We start from the raw sequence: 25,680 nt of genomic DNA on the forward strand, positions 1-25,680 counted from the left end.
TACATTTTTCATTCTTATCATTCTCTCTGTTTCACAGCTTCGCTACGCTCTTTCATGCGAGAATACCGATTTTAACCGCTTCTTGTTAGTAAAATATGTTTCGCCTTTTCGTTCATAAAATTCAAGAGAATTTATTCGTATTTTCAATGAAATATGGGTGCAATTTATGTATAAGTTTCTAATTTATGTCTGCGACCTGTGACCATGATTTAGTATAATTGTAATGGCTCGTCAGCACGGTCAGCACCTGAGTACAGACCTCAGAGTGTAAACATTTTATGTGAAGTTAAGATTGGTACACTAACACATACGCAAAATAAGTCTGTAGTTATGTGAGAAGAGTGAATGTCAAAATGGAAACCATACACGCTCGCATAATATTCCTCGTGATATTACAATGCGATGTTTTATTTTTCTTAAATTTTGCTACAACAATCACTGTGGAGAATCCGAGTATAGAATGAAGTATAACATCGACAGAAACTGCATGAACCAAATGTCGAATATTTTGCGTCAGGTTTACAACGACCTTGCAAAATAATTTTTAACTAATTCATGCATTTTCTGTCATCATTTTGCAATATTTTGCTAGCATTTTGTGTACTAGCTTTTAGTATATGACAATCGAGCATGAGTATCTATCTTTCACCTTTGATAGAATTCTGAAAGATAACTCATTAAAACTGTGTGTTCAGCTTTTAGCTTATTTTCCTTTGAAGCAATTTAAAGTCTTCACACTTAGCCTCAATACAAACGGATCCGTGTGTTGTTTGTACAGAGGTTTTTTACTTTACACAAATAAGGCGAAAATCGATTGACTTGTGTTGCTTATTAAAACAGTTCTGATACCATCAGATTTGAGACAAAACTCCTAAGGAGTGAAGTGTGTTATATCCGGTACCACTCTCCTGCTTCTAGCATGAATATGAGAAATATTTGGAGGCTTAGACATTTCAAATGAGTCTTGAATTTCCTTCATAAAACCAGGAGTCATAACTTCTTGGAATAGAAACACAGAACACATGCAATTGGACGTTGGAAAAATATGTGTTCGTGCAGAGCAGTGATATGCCGGTACTCAAAATTTATGTCAAAATCACAATGAAAATGAGTGAATTTACAAAACCTTGATATTGTCATCGGTTGCATTTAGCTATACCATTAAATTAGAGTCATCTATTGTCATTGAAAAACTCATACTGTACTGAACTCAATAAGCCGACAGTACAAACAAAAAAGATGAACCTCTAACTGTAAACCCTCGTCGCCCATATTGCATTCTCCTCTGAATGAAAATCGCTTACTCTCTCTCTGTCTTTTTTTACTCACCCACTTCGAAAGACTCTTCATATGTCCACAGCAATGGTTCTTTTGTGATAAAATATTGAGTATTCTCGGATCAATTAATTCCATGAAAAATCATTATTTTGTTATTGTTTTACCATTCACGTGCAATTAAAACAAGTTACAATCGTAATGACAATGTGCGGGCTACATTTTAATGCCAAAATTAATAAGTTTACATCGGTATAAGATGGTGTAAAACACAAATTTAAAATTTCCGAATTGAACTCTCCCAATATTTTTTCGTTCAGCAAACGAAATCGGGGCCGTTTCCGACACACGCAGTGCATGTTTTTCTTCAACAAAAAAAAAATTTATCAAATTTTGTGTCGGGTTGTGAGATAAATTAATTGAATCGATTGCAAATTTGAAAGGATCGTGTGCTTAATTGTGTCGATTTGGACATATCATCAGCTGGGATTTTACATTTCTCGTGCAACAAACAAATGGGTACCCATTTAAGCAACAAAGACTACGCCTTTTGGAGTTCGTAAATGGTGACAGCGCCATATTACATTTTACCGAGATAGTGTGTGGATGTGGATAATTTTGAGGTATTTATTTCATTTGATTATTTTGGTTGGTTTTTTGCGTTATTTTCTTTTGCTTCTTGTTTTGATTCGGGCTCATTTCGAATTGAATATTATTTTTAAATGTCAGTGTAGGACCGCTAGAATAGAAACAAAATTGTTTTGGATGTTTTGTGTGTACAGTACATGTTCGTATACGTATAATACATTCGAAATGTTCAAGGGTTTCCCATTAAAAACGAAAATATTTTTTTTTGTTAAATAAATTTCAAAATAACATTGAATTGGACATTACGAGTAAAGTGACAATAATACGGGGGAAACTGACACAAAAAATAAAATATTTTTCCTCTTTTATCACAAAAAAAAGACCGAAACACAATTCATCTGTTTGGGGTGTCTTTCTTACAATTTTCACTGTCGTATGCTCGCTATTATTATATGGATCCACAGCAAGGGTGGGTTTATTAAAAAGAGGGTTGCTATGGGAAATTGAATCGCCATTTTATAATTGCACCCGTGAAATTTGTTCATTTTTCCTTGAAATGTAAACACTTGCTGTGGACCGTTCGTTCATTGAATTTGTTTGTTTGGAAATTGTCGTTCGGGCTCAAAATCTGTGCAAACTCTATTTTTTCACTCGGTCATGTCCGTAAACATTGTTTTCTTCCCTGCAATATGTTTATCACTTTAGTTGCATGTAACTAGTTCTGCAGCAGACTATCGAGAACGTTTCACTGAGCTGTACAGCAGCTGTGGAATTCACGGCTATGGGAACTTGCTAGAATTGGTTTAGTTGAAGAAAATGCTGGAAGTGGTCGATTTTTAGAAGATTCGGGTCTGGTTTATACATTTTTCAGATCATTGAGTGTGGGCAGGACTAGAGGTGTGCGCCGGCTTTGAAAACGTCGGCGGCGGTGCGCCGAGTGTTGAGAAGTCGGCGGCGGTGCGCCGAAAGGAAATTAGAGTCGGCGGCGGCGGCGTTTTCGGCGCGCCGAAATCTTTAATATTTATTCTTAACATTTAAATTTTAGTTTTTTCTAATCTAATATCAATTCATTAAAAATGTCGGGGAAACTGGAAATACTTTTTAGTTAATTAACTAATGTTTGACGTACAATGGAAACTCGAAACGTTTACAGGATTTTTAATTGACTTTCTTAAAAGGCGCCTAAGACCTGGAAGGGTCAAAGTCTCGATACCGACTAATGAAAGATTTGTACCACAAAGGCTTGCAAAACATTCTTTAAATCGGGTTTTCATTGTGAGGCCATAATAGGACATTTTTGTACAGAAACAGAAAAATATGCTAGACGTCAAGATCTACATTTTTCTCTATTCTCCACGGTGAAAAATCGATTTGAAGAATGGATTGGCCAGAAATATGTCACTAAGTCTTACGAAAATTCAATTCAATTTTTAGTGTTAATCGATTATTGCGCTGTATCAACATTTCTAAAAATTCCTTCGAGTGAGAGTGGTTGATATCTAGTGCCAGATAATTTCATTAAAAACGTTTGTGTTTTTCTCCAATGTGTATACCTTCGAAACGTATTTATCGAGGGGTATATAAATAATGGTGGTACAACTCAAAATTCAAAATTATTTAGTGGAATTTACAAAATGTTTGGTAGAGATTATATCTAGTTCAATGACATAAAATTATTAAATCATTGATCTAGTTGTTATTTTATCACGTTATTTTGAAGCTTCAGATTTGAACTAGAACCTAGAAATTTCATTGTTTAATAACCAAATAGAGTTTCTGACATGGCCTGAAAACCTATCTGAAATCTTAAATTTTTGAAAGGACAACTAATCGACAAATCTTTAAACAGAAAGAGGAATTTTATGTCTTCAAGACATTGCCTAGTGTCGTTTGTACGGAGCATATAAAAGGAATATTTTTGTAAAAAATTGATTAATATGTAATATTTCGGCGCGTCGAAAAAGGAATCGGCGGCGGCGGCGGCGTTGGTCGATTTTTCTCGGCGGCGGCGTTTGTCGGCGTGAGCCAAAAATCGGCGGCGCGCCGGCGTAGAATCGGCGGTGCACACCTCTAGGCAGGACAGTATGATGCACACAGCATTTGATGGTGATCTTTAAAGATTTTTTCGAGCATTTTATTCAAAGTAGAGTTGAACCCGAAAATATGAAATGCCCAGTCAACCGATTTGGCTCAGTCGGATGCTCATTTGAATCGCGCTGGGGTATTTAAATTGTCGTCGATAATTTCGTTTGTTTTCGATAAGTTTTTCTGTGTTCCTACCTAACGAAAAAATAACGTTCTCGTGCGTGTTAATCCCCATCCCAAAACCAGTGTTTTGGGTCTCAAGCGGTTGGATGTCAAAATTTTGTTTCCGTAGGATGCGTTTTGAGTCATTCCGTTTTTGGTTTCCTAATGTAGATGATAAACTGCATTTGCCAAATCGCTCACTAAAATTGTTTAAAGCAATCTTACATTGAAATCGAAAACTCTTCTTGTCCGAAGTTAGAGGCACAACAAACAAACTGACTACCTAAAACCACATTGAGTCATATACCATAGAATACAACATGGCGGCTGTCGGCCATTTTGTTAGAATATCGGAAATTAGTATCGCCGCTCGCTATGTTCAAATCCATTACCTTTCATATAAATTAATTTCATGAAAATAGGTTCAAATCCAGACATAAGCAAAAAACACTACCTTCGATGTACCTTGAGAACCGATTTTGACACTTTTTCCCATTGATTGATGTGGTCAGTAATTTTCGACCGAAGTGCCACCCGAAATATCACTTTTTCGATCTTATCTCTTGCCCTTCAATAGATTTTGCTCACCTTGGAACTTAGTCTTCCTATTGAGATTGTCAAATGAAAAATAAAATTGTAAAAATCGGTTGTTTACTGGGTTGATTGGGCTGCCGATTTTTTTTTTCTTTCGCTGATTTTACACCTCGTACAAAAGGTTTCCCCTTCCTCAATTTCAAATTCAGGGGATGACCGAAATATTGAGACTAATAAAATGATTTTACTTTACTAGTGAGGTAATGTGGCCTTTCCCTCACTAGTGAAGACCCTTTCCCTCGCTCGTAAAGTAAAACGCCATACTTTACACGTGAAATAATTTCATATCTCGTATCCAGATGAGTAAAAGTATCCGAGGGCTTCAGCCCGACTGGTATAGTAATGTACTATTATTTACACTTTCTGGGCAGATAATATTTCGAGGAAAGAGCTCACAATAAAAGATAGTCTGAGCTATCAACGCAGTCTCGAAACTCAAAAAAAAACATCAATGGCACAGACGAACATTGAATATAGATCAGTTTTACAGGGCAACTGAACTAATAGGTCAATTTGGTCTTTTAGTGGAATAGCTGAGACAAGTAATAAACGATTTAAAAAATAGTGCTGGCAATGATGTCCGTCTACGGTTGCCAGGGTCACCTTTACCTATTTAATGGTCTCGTTGTATTACTGACACAATGCACAAAAATATAAAAATTGAAACTATAGGAACCGTTCTCACCACTGCTGGATATGATTTTTCTGTAGGAAATTCAGATCTTGGCAGTTACGATTCACTAGTTTTCCGTAAGCAATAATCCTCAAGATTATGGCTGCTCTTGAATTCTAATTCAAAACTCAAGAGGAACCGCGACACTCGAAGGTTCATAAACTTGTTTACCAATTCTGATTACAAAGAAATGGGAAACTCGCAAAGAAATTCATGTTAACGCCAGTATCTACCATTACAATAATTTCTTCTTTCAATTGATACATTGCTTCGATAAGAAATGGATGGTATGACTCAAAATTTTATCAATTCAAATTCACGCAGACGGATGGTACACAGCTTTATCTTTGTTATATAAACAAATGAAAGTGAAATTTTCGATAAATTCAATACATATTCAATCCAAATTACAATTTCGAACTGGTTCTATTTGTTGTTCTGACTTTTATTGCTGATTTCGAAACACTTTTAGATATCTCAGTTCTCAGGCCCCAGTCAAAATTACGTATTGAAGACCTCACTGGGACAAAGCTTTTCCGATAATATGTTTCATCCATCGCGATACGTCTTCTACCAAACTACCATTATTCGGTTCCCTGCACACCGTTCACGCGACAACTGATTTATTACCGGTGTAAAAATGACGTTAAGACACACCAGCCCCGTGTTAGATAAAGTTCATCATTACATTCAATCAGACTTGAATCAGCTCGCATGACACCATTTCACATCAATATTTTATGTGTGCAAGACGTAATAAGTAGGTAAGCAAGTGGATATTTTATACGCCGTCGACACTATAACATAATTTTCTACAAAAAACTGTACGTATGCGCGCTTACACAATAATGCATCTAGCAAGGTTGCTCTACGCGGCTGAGTGTGTGTATTCGTGTGTGCATTTCGGAGGCAAAAATAATGTATATTATGAATGGCACAAAAGTCGTGATTTATGAATTGTGGTCGGTGCACTTCATGACAGAAATTCGGTATGAAGTTGTATACAATTGTTATCGACATAAAATTATTTGCTAAATAGTTTTTGTTTGTTTGAAAATGAATAGATTTCTATGTGTGGATGTGGGGGGTATTGTTGTTGTGCCGGATTTCTGTTATGGTGAATCATCCGGCACCTCTTTGGGCACCCTGTATAGATGAATAGTTTGGGATGGATAAACTATTCCTTCATTTTGCATTTGTTCGGCTCATACCTCATATGGTGAAAGAGTTAAACAAAGAAAATCTTTATTGATAAACAAGCATACGGTAATATCGTTTACAAAAATTAAGGATTTATCTCATACGTTCGTATTTCACGTTTATAAACTGTGTTCACAAAGGTATTGACTTTCGTATACTACACATTTGGTTCAAATTTCACTTTGACAATGAACACCAAAAACGACTAATGATTTTTGGAAGAGAATATGAAATTAGAAATTGGAAATGAAACTTGTTGAAACTGATAGTTCTACGTTTACTTACAAATTTCATGAAAAAATCGATCATTAAAAACAATTTGCGCAGTTGGTCAATTCCTTAGCAAAGACAAAGCACATGGAAGCAGTGAAAGCCTGCTGTTAAATTCGTTAAATTGAATTTGTTCAAATTTGTGAACATAATGTTCTGATGCACAAGGAGCAAAGCACTAAATATTGCAACGAATACTATTTCATGCGTGAGGCGGGAAATTTTTTATTTTGTCCACTCAAATTCGGTGAGAAGATGGCGTTTTCCTCCAAATATGAAAATTTACAATTCAGGTGAGAAAATGTTTATTTTCTCACCCGTGCAAAAAGAGAGCGATAAGATGTGAATTTCGTTCGAGGCGAAGCCGAGGTCAATATTTAATAGAATCGTAAAACTTACTGACATATTTCTGGCCAAGACATTCTTTAATTCGATTTTTCACCATGAAGCCATGATGGCTCATTTTTGGTCAAATGGGGAAAAATGTAGACCACAAACAGATCTATATTTTACTCCATTTGGCCAAAAATAAACCATCAATGGCTTCATGGTGAAAAATCAATTTAACACGTTGCCGGTTATTGCGACTTGTCAACTTTAGTCACACCGGAAAGTGCTAAGGGAGTCGAAGAATACCTCCAAGTAAATTTCTAAAAATCAAAATTTTGATTTTTGATTTTTAGAAATTTATTTGGAGGTATTCCTCGACTCCCTTAGCACTTTCCGGTGTGCCTAAAATACCTGCTCAAGCATTATCCCCTACTTAGCCAGAAATATGTCAGTAAGTTTCTTGATTCTTTTCACTTTTTTTTAACCGAGCTCTGAAATGGATTTTTAAAAAGACAACAGGCTGACTGTTTGACATTCGAGACGCAAATTAAATAACAGATTCAATCAAATGTTGTTATCAACAATCTGATGAATTGAATGACACGTGTTAAATTTGGAACCCACACCTGGCAATTCAATGATTCAATGTGAGGTCTCGACTTACACACTGCGTTATTGAGTCGTTTTTACCTGCAACGAGACTCAAAAGATGTGCTTGGTAATAGTATTTCCCAGTATATGATATTTTGGTGTAAAATTTGAATTCGCTAAGGCATTTTCAAATGCTACGCCAAAATATTATAACCTGGAAACAGTCAATTGCCTGGGAACATCGATGACTTTTAAAACAATCAAAAATCTCAAATATATTCAGAACTAAAGAAAAACCACTGGAGATGTTACTTGTGAATTTTCTTGTTCCAAGGCGAAGCCGAGGTCAACACACTCACGAAAACGAGACTTTTCATTTTTATAATGTAATAGGTTTTTGAAAGCGTCAACATGAAAAGTTCGAATTTCGATACATGGAGCAAATAAACATTTTCTCACCTGAATTCATCTGTTCCAAGTGCAGGTGGAAAGTGCAGTTTACTGTCAAACGTCATCCACAGAACCATAACGATTTCCATAAATTTTGGCATAATTTTTTTGGTTACAGTTAACATTGTGGATAACGTTCAACATTTCGATGTTGAACTTTGAACAGACCTTATTGTCAATGTCTCTCAAATGCCTAAAATCATCGTTGATTTGTTCATATTTAAATTTCCTTTTATTTCGTGGACAAAAACGATTTTTTACTTGACGCCAACTGTTACTGGCGGGATGTTACTATTCTCGGATGATCCGTTTCTTAGTCGACATAAATAAGTGAGCATTCGAACAGGTTGAGGTTGACGTTTTTTATTTCACGATGCTCGAAAAGCTACAAATTTCTATGATCGTACAAAGTTAGGTTAAATTATCTATCAAGTGATTTACACAACTTACGTTTGTGTTCGACTAAACTCTGGACAACTCAAAAACGTAAACTCGTTTGCATGACTATTCTATTGCTTAAAACATTACCGCAACAGTGCGGTTTATTCTTATTCGATTCCTTTCATAAAGATGGGAAGAAGTTGTCGGTTTCGTTTTCGATGACTTGGCGGAAAGACAACTTTGACAAAACTCATTAGAGCGACGTTGCTCCTGATTCACTGACATTTCGTTGCACGTTACAGTGCTGGCAGTAACACGATCATGAAATCCTCGGGAAAAAATAGGAAAACTCAAGGAGATCTACCTTGTCTCTGGCCGCAATCTTCGCCTTTGTTAAATTTTCCCGTTTACTCATCACAGTGAAGAAATAACTATTTTTAGAAGAAACTCGGGCAGGAAATGGTTCCTGTGTTTTGATGTCAATATTCATACTATGAGTTTGTATGTATGTACGTTTTCCAGTAATTCTCGGACACAGAAGCCCATAGTAGAGAAAATACATAGTTAGTTCCAAATGAGGACATAATGTACTATTACTTACTTAACCGGAAGTGGCTTTTTACCCACATGTCAATGAAGTGATGACTCATTTTTTGTGGCAGTAGATGGCTCGTATTACAGCAGATATTCGTATTTGGTAGTTTTAAAAGTCGTGGGCTTCTAGCAGATAGCAGCTACTATGTGAAATGTGTGTCCCAGAATAAGACCAAGCATGTTTCAACAAAATCAGTAAATCTGGTACTTCGTTCTTGTAACTTTGATGCCAAAATCTATTACTTCAATCTTTTTATTACACTTTTTGCTAGCCGGAGCTATATCGCTTATTCTTGTTGTCGATGCCGATAGCAGATGACCAGTCATTTCTCTAAGGTTATTGCTTCTCTCTTTTTTTTAAAGCGAAAATCAGCGAAACTTCAGTATTGATGATCCACAGAAGCATCTAGAGAAGAGCTTCAGTTAAGTGCTTTTAAGACTTCAAATCCTAAATTACATTTTTGACTTTGGACTCTAACGATTCTAAATTCCCTCTTCTTTTCTTTTCCGCAGTGTAAAATGGTGTATCGCAGCAACTCCAGCACGCATCTAAACTCCAATGATATCAACAATGTTCTACCAATACCCACCGTAAATCACAAATCATCATCATTCACGAATCTGACATTACCGCCACCACTTCCACCAGCAACAACGGATTTCGATCCGGGAAAGCAGGCACGGCGCTCTGTTCGCCGGCTGAGCATTGATATCGAGAGACTAAGACTGAAAAAAGATGTAACTGCATTGTGTACAACCAAACGACGGAATAGTATTTGTCGCAGCGCGAGTGATTTGACTAAGAGTGTATTGTATGATGATCTGAAATCACTGAAAACCCAACGAAATGAATGTGTTCAAAAGCATAAAAGTGATAGGATTGCAGTGCCATGTACAACGACGTCAAAAATATCAATACCACCAAGTAATGAATGGCATGGGGACAGTGCGGCAAAGGTTTCATCATGGATGAGCGAAGGTTTGGAACCGGATCCAGAACAGGAGGATACAACTTTGAACAGGCTACAAATTAGTGTACCGTTGGAGAGGTTGCCCATGAAAACCGTTGACTGGCTGCTGGCAATTAAAAACAGCCAAACGGTCGATAAACTAAAAATTCTTTGTCTCTACTGTGATAGAACATTTTCAAGTCAAACGCTCTATGCAAAGCACTCGGAACGGGTACACCAAGCTCCGGAAGGCCGACGTCTTAGCGCAAGAAAAACGAATTCCTCATCGTTACTGTATCCAGGATGTTCTCATTGTCACAATGGAAAGACGACGTCTCTACTGAACGAGGAACTGCCAGCATTGTTTCACCACTTAATCGACATACACTTCGACAAATATTTCGCCTGCAAACCATGTACAGTTAGATTTCCCACTAAGGAGGCACTTGAGACACATTTAGAACAAATGCACAGAGGCACTTCACTCAAACTTTCACCAGACAAACGAAAGAAGCGAATCGAACGACGTATTCCGGACAATGTCCCAGCAAATCTTAGTCAACCACTTTCCATTCAAGTTGATCTCGCCGACAGTTACGACGATAAAAAGGACGACGACAAGAGCTCGTCGGATGAACCGATTTTACGAAGTAGCCGACGGCAGCTTGTCAATCGTGCGGATACAACAAAAGCCACAAATCCACGCAAAACGAGAATGCTTCGGAATGAGGAAACAATTTTGTCACGTCTCGGTATCACACAAAATCGTTCCCCGCGAACCAGACGAGGTCTGAAGACTCGTGCGGAAGCAATGCGAGCAGAGACTCCAGTCATACGACCGACTCGCAACAAAAATACCCGATCGACTAACAACAGCTCTGGTGTCATGATCGAGGGAATTGAAATGACAACCCGTTCGTCGGCAGTCACAAAGGTTGAGTCACTCAGCAGTACATTCGATGAAAACTTTTACGAATCAGTCAGCAGTAATGTTCGTCAGAATTTAAGTTGTCATTTGGATGGTAAAATACAAAGTGGTCCAATGTCACCTAGTCCAATAAGTCCCGTCGGTCCAGTACCAGCCGTTCGATCGACTCTAGTGAAAAGTCCTCTAGTTTCAGATAGTGAAATACACGAAGCCACGGCAATATCAGCGTTGACCGCATTTCCAACACTACTGACAGCATCGCAATACGGCGCCGAGCCAATGCCAGTTGGAAAAATCAAAAAACCGATCACCAAAAACTCGTGGAAATGGAAATGGGACTGTGTGAAGAAGTATAAATACGTGAACGAAGGCGGTAAGGTCGTTAAAAAGGTGAAGCAACCGGTGGCCGGATTTCGCGATCTATCGAAATTGGACATGTGGACACAGTTGACGATGCGAACGAAACATGAAACGGTGCGAAAACATGAATTAGAAGTGTCCGGAGAGGAAACGTGTTTGCCTGTTGGAGAAGTTGCTAGAGAAGACAAACGGAAGCTGATCACGCAGCTCAATAAAATTTTGGACACTCGAATATTACCTCAAATCAATTTGGAGCAAAATGATCAGCGAGTAGTCAAATTGGAAGTTGAGGACAATGCTGAAACCGATCACATTGAGATGAAGCCAGACCACGACCTACCGAATGATGATGTTCTTACCATACTGCAGATCGCAAAGAAACCGTCAACGACTAGTGATGAAGAAAGAGTATTAAGTGGAGAATGGGCTCGGCCTCGTTGCTACATTTGCTACGGATGTGGCGAAAAATTCGAAAACATTCGACGGCTCGAAGATCATAAGAACAATTTCCATCCGCATGTCTATTCGACCCACTACGAAATAGTCGGCAAAGAACTCATCGAAGGTGATTTGTTTCGCAATTTTTACATACCGTCGAACGCTCTGCGTGGACACAGTGAGCGATTGCTGGAGCGGAAAGGTAATGTCGAAGTGGAAGATTCCATGGACAGTGTGGCTTCGTTTTCCATCAGCTGTTCGAAAAGTGACTCTTTTGATTTGGATTCCAATTCACGAAATTCAAAAGTTAGTGCAATATCACATGGTACGTCGGTGGGAAATGTTGACGAATCGGCAGTGAATGATGTGTCGAATGAGCAAAGAAAACGGTGTACAAAGTGTGAACGTTCCTACAACACAATGTCCGATTTGTATCGCCATATGTTGGATTGTTCGGGCGATTACGATTGGTTTTTGGCAAAGAAACGGCACAACATCAAGTACAGATATTTCGGATCGAGACGCAGAAAGATTAATCGTACGAATTTCGGTAATCGACGACCCATTCGGCCGAAGAAGGAAGAGAGCGATACACCAAGAATTCGTGATACTCAAACGCCGAAACCAAGGCCTAGTGATGGTGAGTATCTATTTGCATTAATTTCAATTGCTTTAATGTGGGGCTGGGGACACAGAGCAGACAAAGTTCTGCGTTTCAAAAATCGATCTGTTTGTCTACCTTTTCGGTTAAGTTTTTGTTATAGTTTTTAACTGATCATTCAAGCGAGAGAAGACGAGAGAAGTTTGATGAAATATTTGGATAATCCGAAATTGTTTTATCGATTTTTCACGCAATGATTAGGTCGTAGTTATTTCTAGTTCTGATCTGATCGCATGAAAAATTTTTTTTTTGAAGTTCTCTGAGTGGGCAGAGTCCCCTCTCGCCTAAACCAGCACCTAAACACATAAAAATTTTGTGTAATTTATCAAATTTGTAGAAGATTCGTGTGCATATAAGTCTTCACAAGGCACTCATTTGATACCCACTGTTACACCAACCGACACGAAAAATATTTGTTCTGCCACTTATTTTTTTGCGCAAGAATGTATATTTCGAGGGCAACATCACTAAAGCGCATATCACCGATATCTCAGAGACTACGGAATTTTGAGCCCAACAGAAATTTCAGTACCAACCATTTGGCCCATTGACTTCGTGTCGGGATCAAAAATTCATTTGTGAAAAAAAAGTTTATCGGTTTTTATCGGAATTTAAAATCGGTTCAATAGTTTCTGAGATATCGGACACGGTGCGGCTAAATGAATTTCAACTGAGTATTTCGATGCACTTTTGATACTTTTGGATATTAATAGTCAGCTCGGTGTCCTGAACAAGGTTCCACAAAAATTTTTAATTTTCATCCGTACCATCGGCGACAGTGGTGCATAGCCCATCCTGTCTACTGTAAGAGTAGAGCAAAACAGGTTGTGGTTGCGATCGGTAGTGCCTGAAATTCTAATAACAATTGTACAATAATTCGGTATCATAAGTGCAAGGGAAGCCGGCAGAGACACGCTAAAGTTTAAAAAACATGATTTTCAAACAGTCATACTTGAGGGATGAAACTAATAAATAGTTCTAGCAGTAGAGCAACATTTCCTCTACCAATGACCAAAATAGTATATTTCGTACGTAGGACTAGCGTGTGAGAGGTTTCCAGACAGAGCCGAAGGCGAGGTCTGGAATCGAATACGCTAAATAAGACTTTTAGTTCGTGGTACGAATAATATTTTTCATATGAGACTAGGACTTTTCGGGTCCTAGGTATGAAAAATTAATTTTGGAGACCGTCTACGTAGAGGCCGACAGTAGCACAAAGTTTTTCCCTCGTATTTGGTAAAGTTTGCGAGTTTCAGATGCACCGGAGATATGCCCTTTAGTGATGTAACCTCGATAAATAAACGGTAAATAAGTGGCAGAACAAATGTTTTTCGTTTCGATTGATGTAACAGTAGGTTTCAAACTATTGCCTTATGAAGACTTGTCATACGCCTTAATGTGTGGAAATAGGCGTTCAGAGAATGGTCTAAAAGTCCAATTTCTAAGCAGGCACACTATTTGAATAGCCCATAAAATATGATATTTTATACAGAAATTTTGCGCGACTTCTACATCTTCAATACCATTTATTCTCTAAGAAATCGATTTGTTCGTCTCTTAAGTGGAATTAATTGAAGTCCCATGAGTGCCTGATTCGTCGATGTCCATCGAGAAATGTAACATACATCAAAAATATTCAATTCCATGCCAACTCGTCATGCTCTAATGTTTGTAGAACTCAATGAGAGAGCAGTAAAGTCGAATTGATTTTTATTATTTGAGTTATTAGTGGAATCGATGGGATGATGCTCTGAAATTTATACCGAAACATTTTCTTCTTCTGTGACCTATGACCGAACGTAATTTCTAACTTGTCTTTCCTTTACGGGAGAGACGGAGCGAAGTATTTAAAACACAATTTGAGTGAAATCAAACTTAGTCAACCGACCTAAGTTCCAAAAATAGTTTATCGAGACCCAGACATTATTTGAAAAAAAATTTGTGACGGAATTCATCGTTTTGCCATCAACCCCTTATTCAAACTAAAATAATCTTCTAGCATATGTCGTGGTAGCTTCTCAGTACCGTCGAATGAACGTATTACAGAGGTTAGTGATCAGAATTCCTCACGGGCGAACTTAGATTCGGCACAGGAAGTAATCATTTTATAACAGACTTAAAATCGAACAAATTAGGAAATAAATGCAGTCGGGTGCCATCGAATGAAACCAGACACGTTTTCATTCCCATAGACAATATGTAATTCCCCATTGTTAATCAATTCTTCCAATTGTTTCAGCTGAATCCATTCAACGCATGTTAGCTAATCTGCCAGCCAAACGGGTGTGCCGACAAATCTTTCCGAATCTACAAGCCAAAAAGCGTGCTCGCAAATTTATGCCAACCAATTCAATGACACGAAATCGTCAGCATCAGCATCTGAAGCCCACCAACACGAAAACTAGTCGAAATTTCAAATTTATCGCAACAACACAAACGACTGCGAATGCAATTCGCAAGAATATCTCGAGAAGACTGCGATTTTTCGCAGCTAACAATGCCAACGAGATGGTACGAAGCACCAGATCCGCACGAGCAGCAAAGCAGCAAAACGGTGAGGAGGCGACGGAAGAACCGACGGAAAGTGAAGGTGTTGTGAAGAACATAACCCGACGTGCGCAGAGATTGTTTCCGAAATTAGCGAATACGTTTCGCCGGCCATTACAGAAACGTAATCTTCGAAATGCGGCTGGTACGAAGACAGAAACCAATTCCAATTCGATTATGGATCGAATAAGGAAGTCGAAACGAGTGCAGGTCACTATAAAGAAATTGGACGAGAACATTGTCGATTTAGTCACACTGGATGGGAAGAAAACCGAAGACGAGCCGCAGGCGGTCGAATGTCCAGAGAAAATGGTTAAAAAACCAAACATCAAACGACTGATCAAAAGTATTCGGGGAAAGCGTGCTAGAAGCAGAAAGACCATCGAGAACGTCGAAGTTGAAGCTACAGTTGAAGCAACACCATTACCAGAGGTGAAGATTGAAGAAGACGAAATTAAGCAGCTCGATGAACCAAAAGAGATTCCAAGTCAAATCGACGAAACTTCCCAAAGTAGTAGTCGTTCTGAGTCAAGTAGGAAATCCAAACGAAACACGGTCAAAAAGCAAAAATCCATCGAACCTACTGTCGTTGAAGTCATTCCCAATGATAGTGTTACGGAAACAAAACCATTGACTGAAGAAGTGAAAGTTGTTGAACTGATTGAGCACAAACACGAAACCGTCGCACCAGATATGCCCACCGACGAACCTATCGATTTGAGTCAATCGAAAACCAAATTGTCAGTTCCCGTTGTACAGGAACCAGTCAAAACCCCACCAATGAAACGACGCACACGGAAACTGAACGATTGTATAGCCATGCTGACTGGTAAGCTGCAAGAAAAGTTAGGCGTTCCATTCATCAACAACGAAACGAATATTTTACTCAGTCCGAGCAAAAGTGATTCGGTTGGAGTTGCGGAGATTGAGAAAGTAGAACATCAGAAGCAGGATGGTGATGAGAAAAGTGTGCAAAAATCTTCCGCAGAACCAAGTTCCAGTCACAGCACGCCAACAAAACGGGGAAGTCGATCGCCAAAGACGACAGAACAGAAATCTAATGTTGTGGCACCTGCTATTGACGCTATTGACATTAAACCAACATGTATTCCGATTGTCGTTAGTTTGGTGGATGCACCTGTAGTTGTTTCCTCTGTTACTGAAAATGAGCCAACTGTCGCTGAAACATCGACTGCTACTCCAGAGGATACTGTGAGTGTTTCGAAGGAAGAAGCAAACGTTACCACACCCATAATCTTGCCAACGATCTCGGAGCCAGAACTCACCCAAATAAAGCGAACACCAAAACGAAGTGCTTCCAAAGTAGACATTGTTGACGATAGCTCATCGAAGAAATTGGACGAAACACCTCGAGTCACTAAGCGGCAAGAGAAAAGTAAGGCCACAAAGACGGTGGAAGAGCCTGAGACAATTAAACTCGATTCTTCTTTGTCAGACATTGTTGCGACGGATAATACAGCCACTGAACCAACAAATGACGTAGAATTGCAAGAAGTAGAAAACAAAAATTTGCAAGAGGCTACCATCACCGCTGATGTTGAAGAACCACCAGTTCTGGAAGATGCAAGTGTCGACCGTGTTTCGAAGAAACGTCAGACGAAAAATGCATCTCCAAAGTCAATCGTTTCAGTAAAAGATGACAAATCTGCAGCAACAACAGTTTCTGACTCTGTCGACAAAGCGGAGCTTATTCCGGAGAATACGGTAGCAGTAACAAACAAACAAAAACCAGCCAGAGCAAAAGCAGTTAAAAATAACACGAAAAAGAGTCCAAGTGTTTCGAGTTCACCTCATGACATTGAGCCACTGAAAAGTTCAGTCACCCAGGAAAACATCGACAAACCAATCAACGACGAAAAAGACGTGAAGAAGGGCAGAAAGTCCAAGAAAGGCTCTGTCGTCTTGGAAACAAAACTTCCAGAAGTTGAAACTCCAAGTAAACTAACCGCAAAGACCAAGGATTCCGATTCAAGTGAAGACGAAATGCATCCATGGGATCCCGAAATAGGATTCATCACGGCCAACAATCCGGAACCTGCTGCTACACCACCAGCTCTAGTTCCCGATGTCAACGAAAAACTTCGCGACGCATCTTCATCGAGTAGTGATCCAATCAACGAAATCATTCCGCCGTCGACAACGAAAAAGAAGCGTCGGAAAAATGAATTGGCCAAAATTATTGCCGACCAACTGTTGGAGAGTTTCAAGGAAGTTGACAAGTCTCGTATCGAAGAACTGAAGTTGTTGCACGACTTATCGATTGAAAGCAACGATGATCTTTTGCTGTCAACAACAATGTCTCGCACACCACCGCCGAAGCGAAGAACCGCTTCGAATATTCGTAACGATGTCGTAGCCGAGTCAAATTCAAACGTAGAAGAAGTCAATAGCAGCGAGAATGTTGACAAAGGTGCTTTGAAACGGAAAAAAGCGAACGACAGTAAAAAGCCTCCGCCGAGTGCGAAAGTCGGAAAGAAAAGGAAAAATGTCACCCTGAAAACCAACAAGAAAGACAACCGGAAGAAGGTATCCGACGTTCCCAGTTCGGGATATTTATCCGATACTGAAATTAGTCAGCCAAAGAAGCCCGTTATCATGCGACGTCGTTTGACCATTTGCGATGAATCACCCAAACGGATGAGTAGAAACAGTAAGGAGACCGAGGTGTCCATTTCTCTATTCGACTCATTTAAGAAACGTAAAAATTCCGGCGAAATTTCCACGAAAACCGCACCGAAAGATGCCAAAATCAGACCGCAATCGAAACTCGTGAAACGGAGAAATAAGCGCAGCTTGTTGCATCGGTTAAGTAACGATTTGACGAAAAATCCACCAAATGACGATGAACCGATTGCCGTTGAGAAAGTTCCGTTGAATTCTGACAAGTGCGAAGATAATGGAAAATCGAAGGCCAACGTTAACGACCTAGTCACTCAGATAATCAATGATTTTACCACATCCACACTCAATTCACCGACAACGTCTCCAATTTTGTTCGGTGATCTGGCAAAGCCTCGGCTCAACAACACAGCCGCCAAACTGTCCAGTGTTCTTAACAACAAGAAGAACATTTTGAACGGCGAAACTCTGGCCAACGGTTTCAAAAGTGATGTGTCCAAGGAGATCACATTCGCCACGTTATCGCAGCCGCTCAAAGACAAAACGGTGGAACAGCTTCGAAACACCGACAGCTCAGCATCGGACGCAAATCAACCGTTTCGTCCGCCATTCATGTCACCGCGATGGGACCCATCTGATGAATGGAATGGTACGACCAAACCGATCAAAGATCCAGCGCTGCACAAGTTATGGACGCTGAACAACAAGGATGAGCAACTGTCTGGCGATAAGAGTCTGTACCAGAGTGTGAAGGAAAAAACGAAAAAACTTTTGGGAAAAATTTCGAGAAAGAAGTCGCGGAAGCATGACGGCACTTTGAACAATAAGAAGTCGACGGTAACGGTTTCAGCTACGAAACGACCATTGTTGAGGCCAAGCATTTTATCGGTCAGCAATCACACAGCCAAAGTGGATGCCGTTGACACGGAAAATTGCCTGAAAACATTGGAGACGAACAGTCTCTTCTTGGGGAAGATTTCCAATTTCGAAAACGATGCAAATTCGAAAATATTCCGGAACGACAAAGCCAATTCGACGACAGACGATAAAGTTGAGAGTACCGAAATTGTGGCCGAAAATTTTAGCAAGAAAAGCGACACTGTGATCAACAACCTAAAATCGAATTTCGAAAAGGATGACTGGAAAACGGAGAAGAAGTTCGACGAGAACGTTTCGAAGAGTAAAAGTGGGAAAAACGATCGTAAGCTAACTGTTCAAGCGGTCGACAATAATCGCTTGTCCAAACAGAATGCCAAAAAGAAAGCACAAAGCACGGATCCAGAGAACGAGCCGAAAAATGCCCCCAAAAAAGACAATGTTGATAAAGCTATGGCCGGTAGCGCCATTCAACGTCGCAAGATGGGTTCAACCAAACGAAGACCTCATATGTCGGTCAACAATGCATCGAAGGATCCAAAGAAACCACTTGCCAGTAAAACAAAGTCTTCGATGGAATCGAAAGCTGTGAAACCCATCGGTAAAAGGAATGCCGCAAAGACATTTGATGAATCATCGCAGGACACGATATCGGAAACTGTGAGCAAAGTACGTGACACGAATGACGACCACGTAACCGAGTCCGATGAAGATTTGAGTTTAGCCGAAATTGCAAAAAATCTGAACAACAAAACCGGTAACGAATTTAGTAATGTCGGAGATGCAGAGCCAGTCGAACTCACGGAGTCATTTGACGGTAAGAGTGACTTCAGTACATTGGTGGCTGTGATAAATGATCAGTTGGAATCAAAGCATGATGAAAAGGCAGAAAGTGTAGCTGATTGTGATGAGGACGCCGAAGACGGTGAATGTATAAATGACACGAACACTGATCTGATCGACATGGATCTCGAGGACACAGCCAGCATTTACACAAGTTCAACAGTAACGACTAGCGGTGGAAGTCCAAAGAAGCGTAAACGACGTCACGGAAGATCGATTTTGATGAAGTCCAGCCGGAAGACCAAACGAGGTGATGGCAGTTTTCTAACGCCGGGTGAGTCGTTCTTCTGCGACTTGTGCTCGAAAACGTTTAGAACGCAAGGTGGCCTGGCGACACACCGTACAACATTGACCCATATATCGAAACTGTCTGAACAGGAATTTAAACAGAAAATGGAAACCCCGAAGGAAAGTAGTCCGGAACCGAAACCCGTTGCTGAGGAAGACGCCACCACAAAGCCAGACGTTACTACGTCCCCGATAATTGAATCATCTTCACAGCCGCAGATCCCGTGCAATCAATCACCATTGTCGAATCAGCGTCACGTATCCATCACCAGTCCCGTTCGTAATCAATCCTTGACGTATTTGAACAACATCGAGCCAATTTCGTCGCCAGAACAACACGATTTCAACTACGATCGCTACAATACCAATTCACGACCACGAAGCAGCGTACCAAGCCACGACACTTCGCGCATTGCATTGAGTCAAGAACAGCGTTTCTTCTACGAATGTTGTTCGATGCTGAAAGGTTCCGATCGATCTAATGTCAATCCGAGTGATTCGCCAAGCAAATACTATACTCTGCCCGAACGCACCGATGTCATCACCAAACCGGTAACACCGCGATCCAATGAACAGTACTCGTACGTTGTGCCGGAGGGCTCCAAACATTCCAAAGGAATACCGAAAATTGATTTGAATCAATTCAGTGATATCTCGTCGGACTCAAATCCAGCCTTCTCCTGTCCGCAAAATCCTAGCAGCTCAGAAACGCAGAACATCTTTCCGATGGAATCGAAAAGGATCGCCGAAAAACGCGACTATCGTTCACCGGAGAGAAACTTCGATGCGATGAAAAAAGACGGCCGAACGTTCAGCGAGAGAACAACGATCCTAGACGCTGACTACCACGAAACTTATTCGGATATGGGCGACAGTTTTCCATCGTCACAAGATGTGAGTGAAAGCGAACAGTACACGCAGACAATATTGGAACGATCCAGCAATTCGGATGGCCTAATTCGTGGTGGATATCACGACAGCAGCAGCACTGCTTATGGAAAAAGCTGTGATGATAACAAAAATCGACGGAATGTCTTCACCATTGCAATGGATAGTAACGAAACCAAAGGACTGTCGAACAGGTAACTATTTTCTATTGTCGTAGCCGGCCGGTTTTCTATCAATTTTCCCGTCGAATTTCAGTTCGCCAGTCGAATCACCACTTCATTCAACATCGTCACAATCTTCCACTTTGTCGAAGCCGCGTACAAAAGCGGCCATGAAAGGTTATGACAACTTCAAGATTTCGATTCCAACGACTGGCATAGACCTTCAACAAGCGCTGACTCGTAGCCCGAATGCAAGTGGTTGCAAGTTAGCTGCCCTTGCTGACATCGCACTCGGTAATGATGTACCGAGTGTTGTTGCCTTGATTCGTTCTCATTCTGACGTGGACATTGAACCATCACACACACCGGTGGAACATCCTTCTGAAGAACCTGTTCCAGAGGTCATCTGCCAGAAGCAAACTGTCACGAAGAAGGCGAACAAATTCGGTGCGAGTAATCGTAAGAAGAAAGTGGTGTCACCGAAGACGCCGAAAAAGCCCGTTAAAACGAACGTCAGGACATCACCAAAAGCGACTCCAAAAAGCCAGCCGAAGGATGTGTACGACTTTGAAGATTTCGACGATTCAACCGATGCGCCGATATTGACACTGTCACAGGTTCGATCAAAGCCGGTACCACCGCTAAATATTGACGAGGAGGACAGTGAAACATCGAGTTACTCGGATCGCTTGGATTTCAACTACGAGTCGATGAGCGAAAGCGATACGTCGGTGGACAATTTGCAGAAGAAATGTCTGATCGAGCGGATCTTTAAGAGCGTTAAAAAACCCGACTCCAAAGAGAAGGAAAAAATGGAGCCAAAGAAACCCATCCCGAAACAGGAACTGGACAAATTGTTCGATGGTTTGAGACAAAGTGACAAAAATGCAAAGGTCGACGAAAAGAAAGTGACTGAAAAGGGCACCGGCATCGATGCAAGCAAACAGATCGAAGGAAAAGTCAGAAACGAACGTTCGCGGGATCGACAGTCGAAAAAATCGCGTGAAATTGCCAATTTGGAAGAGGAATGGGGCATGTCGATGAATCAAATTGCCGAATTAATTGGCGTGGGTCAACGCAAAACTCAAAGACGGTGCGCAGCTAACAAACAGAAAACGTTTGCCGAGAACTGGAGTTCGGACGAATATGAAGATTTTCACGCAACCAAAGACATTTTCGCTTTGATTCGTGAAGCTGAAATGAAAGCGGGACGTGCTAGAAGTCGAACGGCTCGCAGCAATGCCAAACGTGAACGTCAACAGCAAAATGATAAGATGGAGCCAACCGATGACGCTGTGAGTAACATGAAATCGAAGACTGGTGCTGATGCAAAAGATAAAGAGAACAAAGCAGCGACAGATGACAAAAATGATGAGTCCGCAGATGATAAGGCAGAGGATATAAACAGCAAGGTATCGGAACCAACGAGACGATCCCATTCCAAGTCAACAGATTCGAAGACTTCGGTCAAAAAACCGGCCAAGGTGAAAAGATCAAAAAGTTTCGTTGCTACAGAATCGGACGACACTGACGACCAATTCCATTCGAGGAAAGTTTCCACGGCCACAAAGGGACAAAAAATCAAAAGCCGACGCCAAACGATATCGTCACGCCCGGATTCGCACAAAACACCCGTCAAAGGAATTTCCAATGGGGCCCGAGTCAAACCGCATCGATCCGCCGATCAACGCGACATCAAATCCGATGGAAGAACGAAAACCAAACCGATGGCTCGTCGAAAGCGCAAAGCATCCGAAATGCTGTACTACTGGTCATCGTCCAGTGACGAGGATTTTGGCCGAATAAAACCACGCGACGACAATTTCGACGATGACAATCTGGAGCAACATGGCTGGATTGTTGGCGATTCGCACAAGAAATTGGTGACGTTATTGGCACACGCTAAAGGTAAGAAAATCGAGGACTGTGCTGTAAAAAAAGCCATTCACAAGAAAAAGTCGTAGAATTTAAGACTCAAGTAATAGTGTTCACATAAAGCGGCCGAGAGGCGCAACCAGTTTTTCAAAAATTGAATTTTTTAGTTTTATATTTGGGATGTTCGACATTAGTATCGGTTTTTGAATGTGTTTGGAACAAATAAAACGACGGCTTCCAAAGGTAAAACCTTTTTAACAAAACAAAACAAAAAACAGACAATTGGAGGACTGGCTCCTAAGGCAGCTTAGTAATTTGTTTCTGTGTGGAAAGTTACCTGCAAATTTAACGGGTGATTTCTCCACCAATAGTTACTCATATCAAAACCTTTCAATCATCGACACAGATCTCGGTTTAATATTGTACGGTGAGGTACGCAACGAATGAAGAGAAATTTTCATGTGACCGCACAAGTTCTGATTCGATGAATTTGAGTGAAAAATCAAATTTTTTAAACAATATTCTCGGCTAAATATGACCTCCTCAAACTCACTGTGTTATCGAATCCACGAAATCGATCAGCCATTCCACGTCAATTTTGTGGGTACTAATATCAGTTGTACAACAAACCCCTAATCGTTCGACAAATCTCTACAAATTACTGCCAATAGTCAACATAGACATTCGCTAGGTGAAATGCGATATACCAAGTTAATAGACATGCACCCCACGACCATTTCATCATTATTTTGTGTGTGGATTTTTTGAACACTTTTTTTTTGCAAAATATAAAGCAACTTAATGGATCAGTAATGGTATCGAGCTGTAGTAAAAATGTAGCGTAATTTTTGGTGGGAAAACTCTTCTATTTCGGGCACGGTTTTCAGAACCATTGTTTAGTCAATTTCTTTTAGAGTTTAATTATCTTTTTTTTTTGTTATAACAAAATTACCATTTCTGTTCATAAGTTTAAAAAGATAGAGAAAATATGAGACGAACTGTCCAACCACATACCCCTACGTTTAGTTTTAATTGGTTTAGGCTAAATTCGATTTAATGTTAAAGAAAAAAACAAATTTTAGAGCAAAGTGATTTTATTCTAAGTTTTAAATTTTGATGTGTTTTTCGGAAATGAACTGCCATAGTGAAATTTCATTTTTTTAATATAAAAGAAAAAATTAAACAGTTTTTTTAGATAAGAAAAGCATTTTTATGTGATCACAGTTTGTAATTTTTTTTATATGAATGGAACACCCCTTGAATCAAGTAAAACAATTTTTGGTGAAGAGCAATTTTGGTTGGAATTATCGTTCAATTAATTTCCATTAAAATATAAAAATAAAATCGATTTTGTTGCAGTGTGAATCGAATTATTTGATTTTTTTTATCAAAAATTAGGAATATCAGGTTTGTCAGCCAACAGGTTTGATGTTAAAAGACAAAATATACATTTACGTTAAGCGGCCTCGTTCCATTAACCTTTTCGTAAATCTGACAAAAATCCAAAACGAATTTTTTCAAGCAAAAAAAACAAACTTTTGGTTCGCCATATTCTTTGACGCTATATGATGCAATTGATCTCAAAAACAAAAACTTATAGAAATAGCTTCATTGAGCGACGATACATTTATCAATTTTTGTTCAAAAACAAATTCATTATAAAACAAACCTCAGAGCAACAATTTTACAAATTTTTAAACTTTCTAATTGACTTTTGAAGCAGGTTATACTCGTGATCAGGTCAGCGCCAAAGTTAAAAAAAAAAGAATTTATTTTCAAATTTTCGTTGGACGTTGTTTTTATTCATCATCCTTCTCCGAATTTGGCATGAGTTTGGACGGAGTATGATTTCAGATTCAGCCAGTGCAATACACTCTCTAGCACCTAACTACATTTATTATATGTGGTAAAAATCCAACTTAGCCTTTGCATTTTACACGTTTTACAAATTAGGAATTAGTCAACAGTGCATGATTCTACAAACAAAGGAATAAAGTGGTAATTTGACAGCGTCAGAACGTAGTTTGTTTGCTAGGGAGGGTATTACACAATGCTTTTTTTGGAAAATTGATTTGCTACATTTTCTTGGCTTAAAAATAACTAAAATTGGCTAAATGTTTTACAAAAATTGTGATTTAAGCAAATCAATTTTCGTTTTATATCATCAAATTGATGTGGGCTCGGTTAGAACATCAAAATGTCTACGAGAGCTACTTGAATCTTATCGCAAAATCAATCTTTTTGGAGGGTAGGATAAAAGCCTTTTTTCGCTATGTGATGGGGCCTATTCTTCAGATTTTTTACGGAACTAAAATTCTCTAAAATAGGCCCTGATATGTCAGGACAGAGTAAGACTCTCATCTTAGTTCACTAAAAAAACGATTCATTTCAATTTATTTTAATAAGGACTATAATGACGTACACACAGAACTAATTATGATAATCAACATTTCTCTAATGACCCAAGATACAGAACTGAATCATGTTCAATAGTGGAAAAATGTACTCAGCAGGTCAGTCCCAGGTCAATCTGAAGTGACAATTTCAGGCAGAATTTAGGTTTTGTGCTTGGTTTTGTGTCATTCATGTCACAACCTGATCACACTTGACCTGATAGGTTAGCCTGATCCGATGGTAAGGAAAGGCTGGTTAAATCAACTTTTGCGCTGAATAGAGTCGAATGTTTATCAAGTTTTGCTAATAGATGCTCGACAGGCTCGATTAATAACAAAAATGGAAGTTAGAAATTGGTAAAATTGTCGCAAAATATTCTGTGGTAGTCTAATGAGAGAATAATAAAGTGTAAGAGATTTGGTAAAGACAATTTTATAAGAAATTTAAATGGAAAATCCTTTATAAATTTATCGATATATTATAAATATAAATTCTGTATAAAAAAGAAATCGTAAAGAAACCAACTGTATAAAATATCAAAAAAGAAAAAGAAAAATTTATTTAAAATAAAAAAAAACTCTAAAAAACATAAATGTATTTACAAGAAAATTAAAATTAAATTCGTCTAATAAATTTAA

The 25,680-nt window shown here is 39.4% G+C and overlaps 1 protein-coding gene across 1 annotated transcript; it reads left to right on the forward strand.

The window, feature by feature from the left end:
• Positions 1–1,358: 1,358 nt before the first annotated feature.
• On the forward strand, positions 1,359–22,916 carry LOC119076613. The gene is made up of 4 exons (XM_037183472.1): positions 1,359–1,898; positions 9,707–12,509; positions 14,770–20,806; positions 20,868–22,916. The coding sequence occupies exons 2-4, from the start codon at positions 9,713–9,715 to the stop codon at positions 22,735–22,737; spliced, it is 10,704 nt and encodes a 3,567-aa protein (XP_037039367.1). The 5' UTR covers positions 1,359–1,898; positions 9,707–9,712; the 3' UTR covers positions 22,738–22,916.
• Positions 22,917–25,680: the final 2,764 nt, after the last annotated feature.

This window comes from Bradysia coprophila, unplaced genomic scaffold (assembly GCF_014529535.1).
Source record: "Bradysia coprophila strain Holo2 unplaced genomic scaffold, BU_Bcop_v1 contig_232, whole genome shotgun sequence".
In the NCBI taxonomy this organism is placed as follows: domain Eukaryota; kingdom Metazoa; phylum Arthropoda; class Insecta; order Diptera; family Sciaridae; genus Bradysia; species Bradysia coprophila.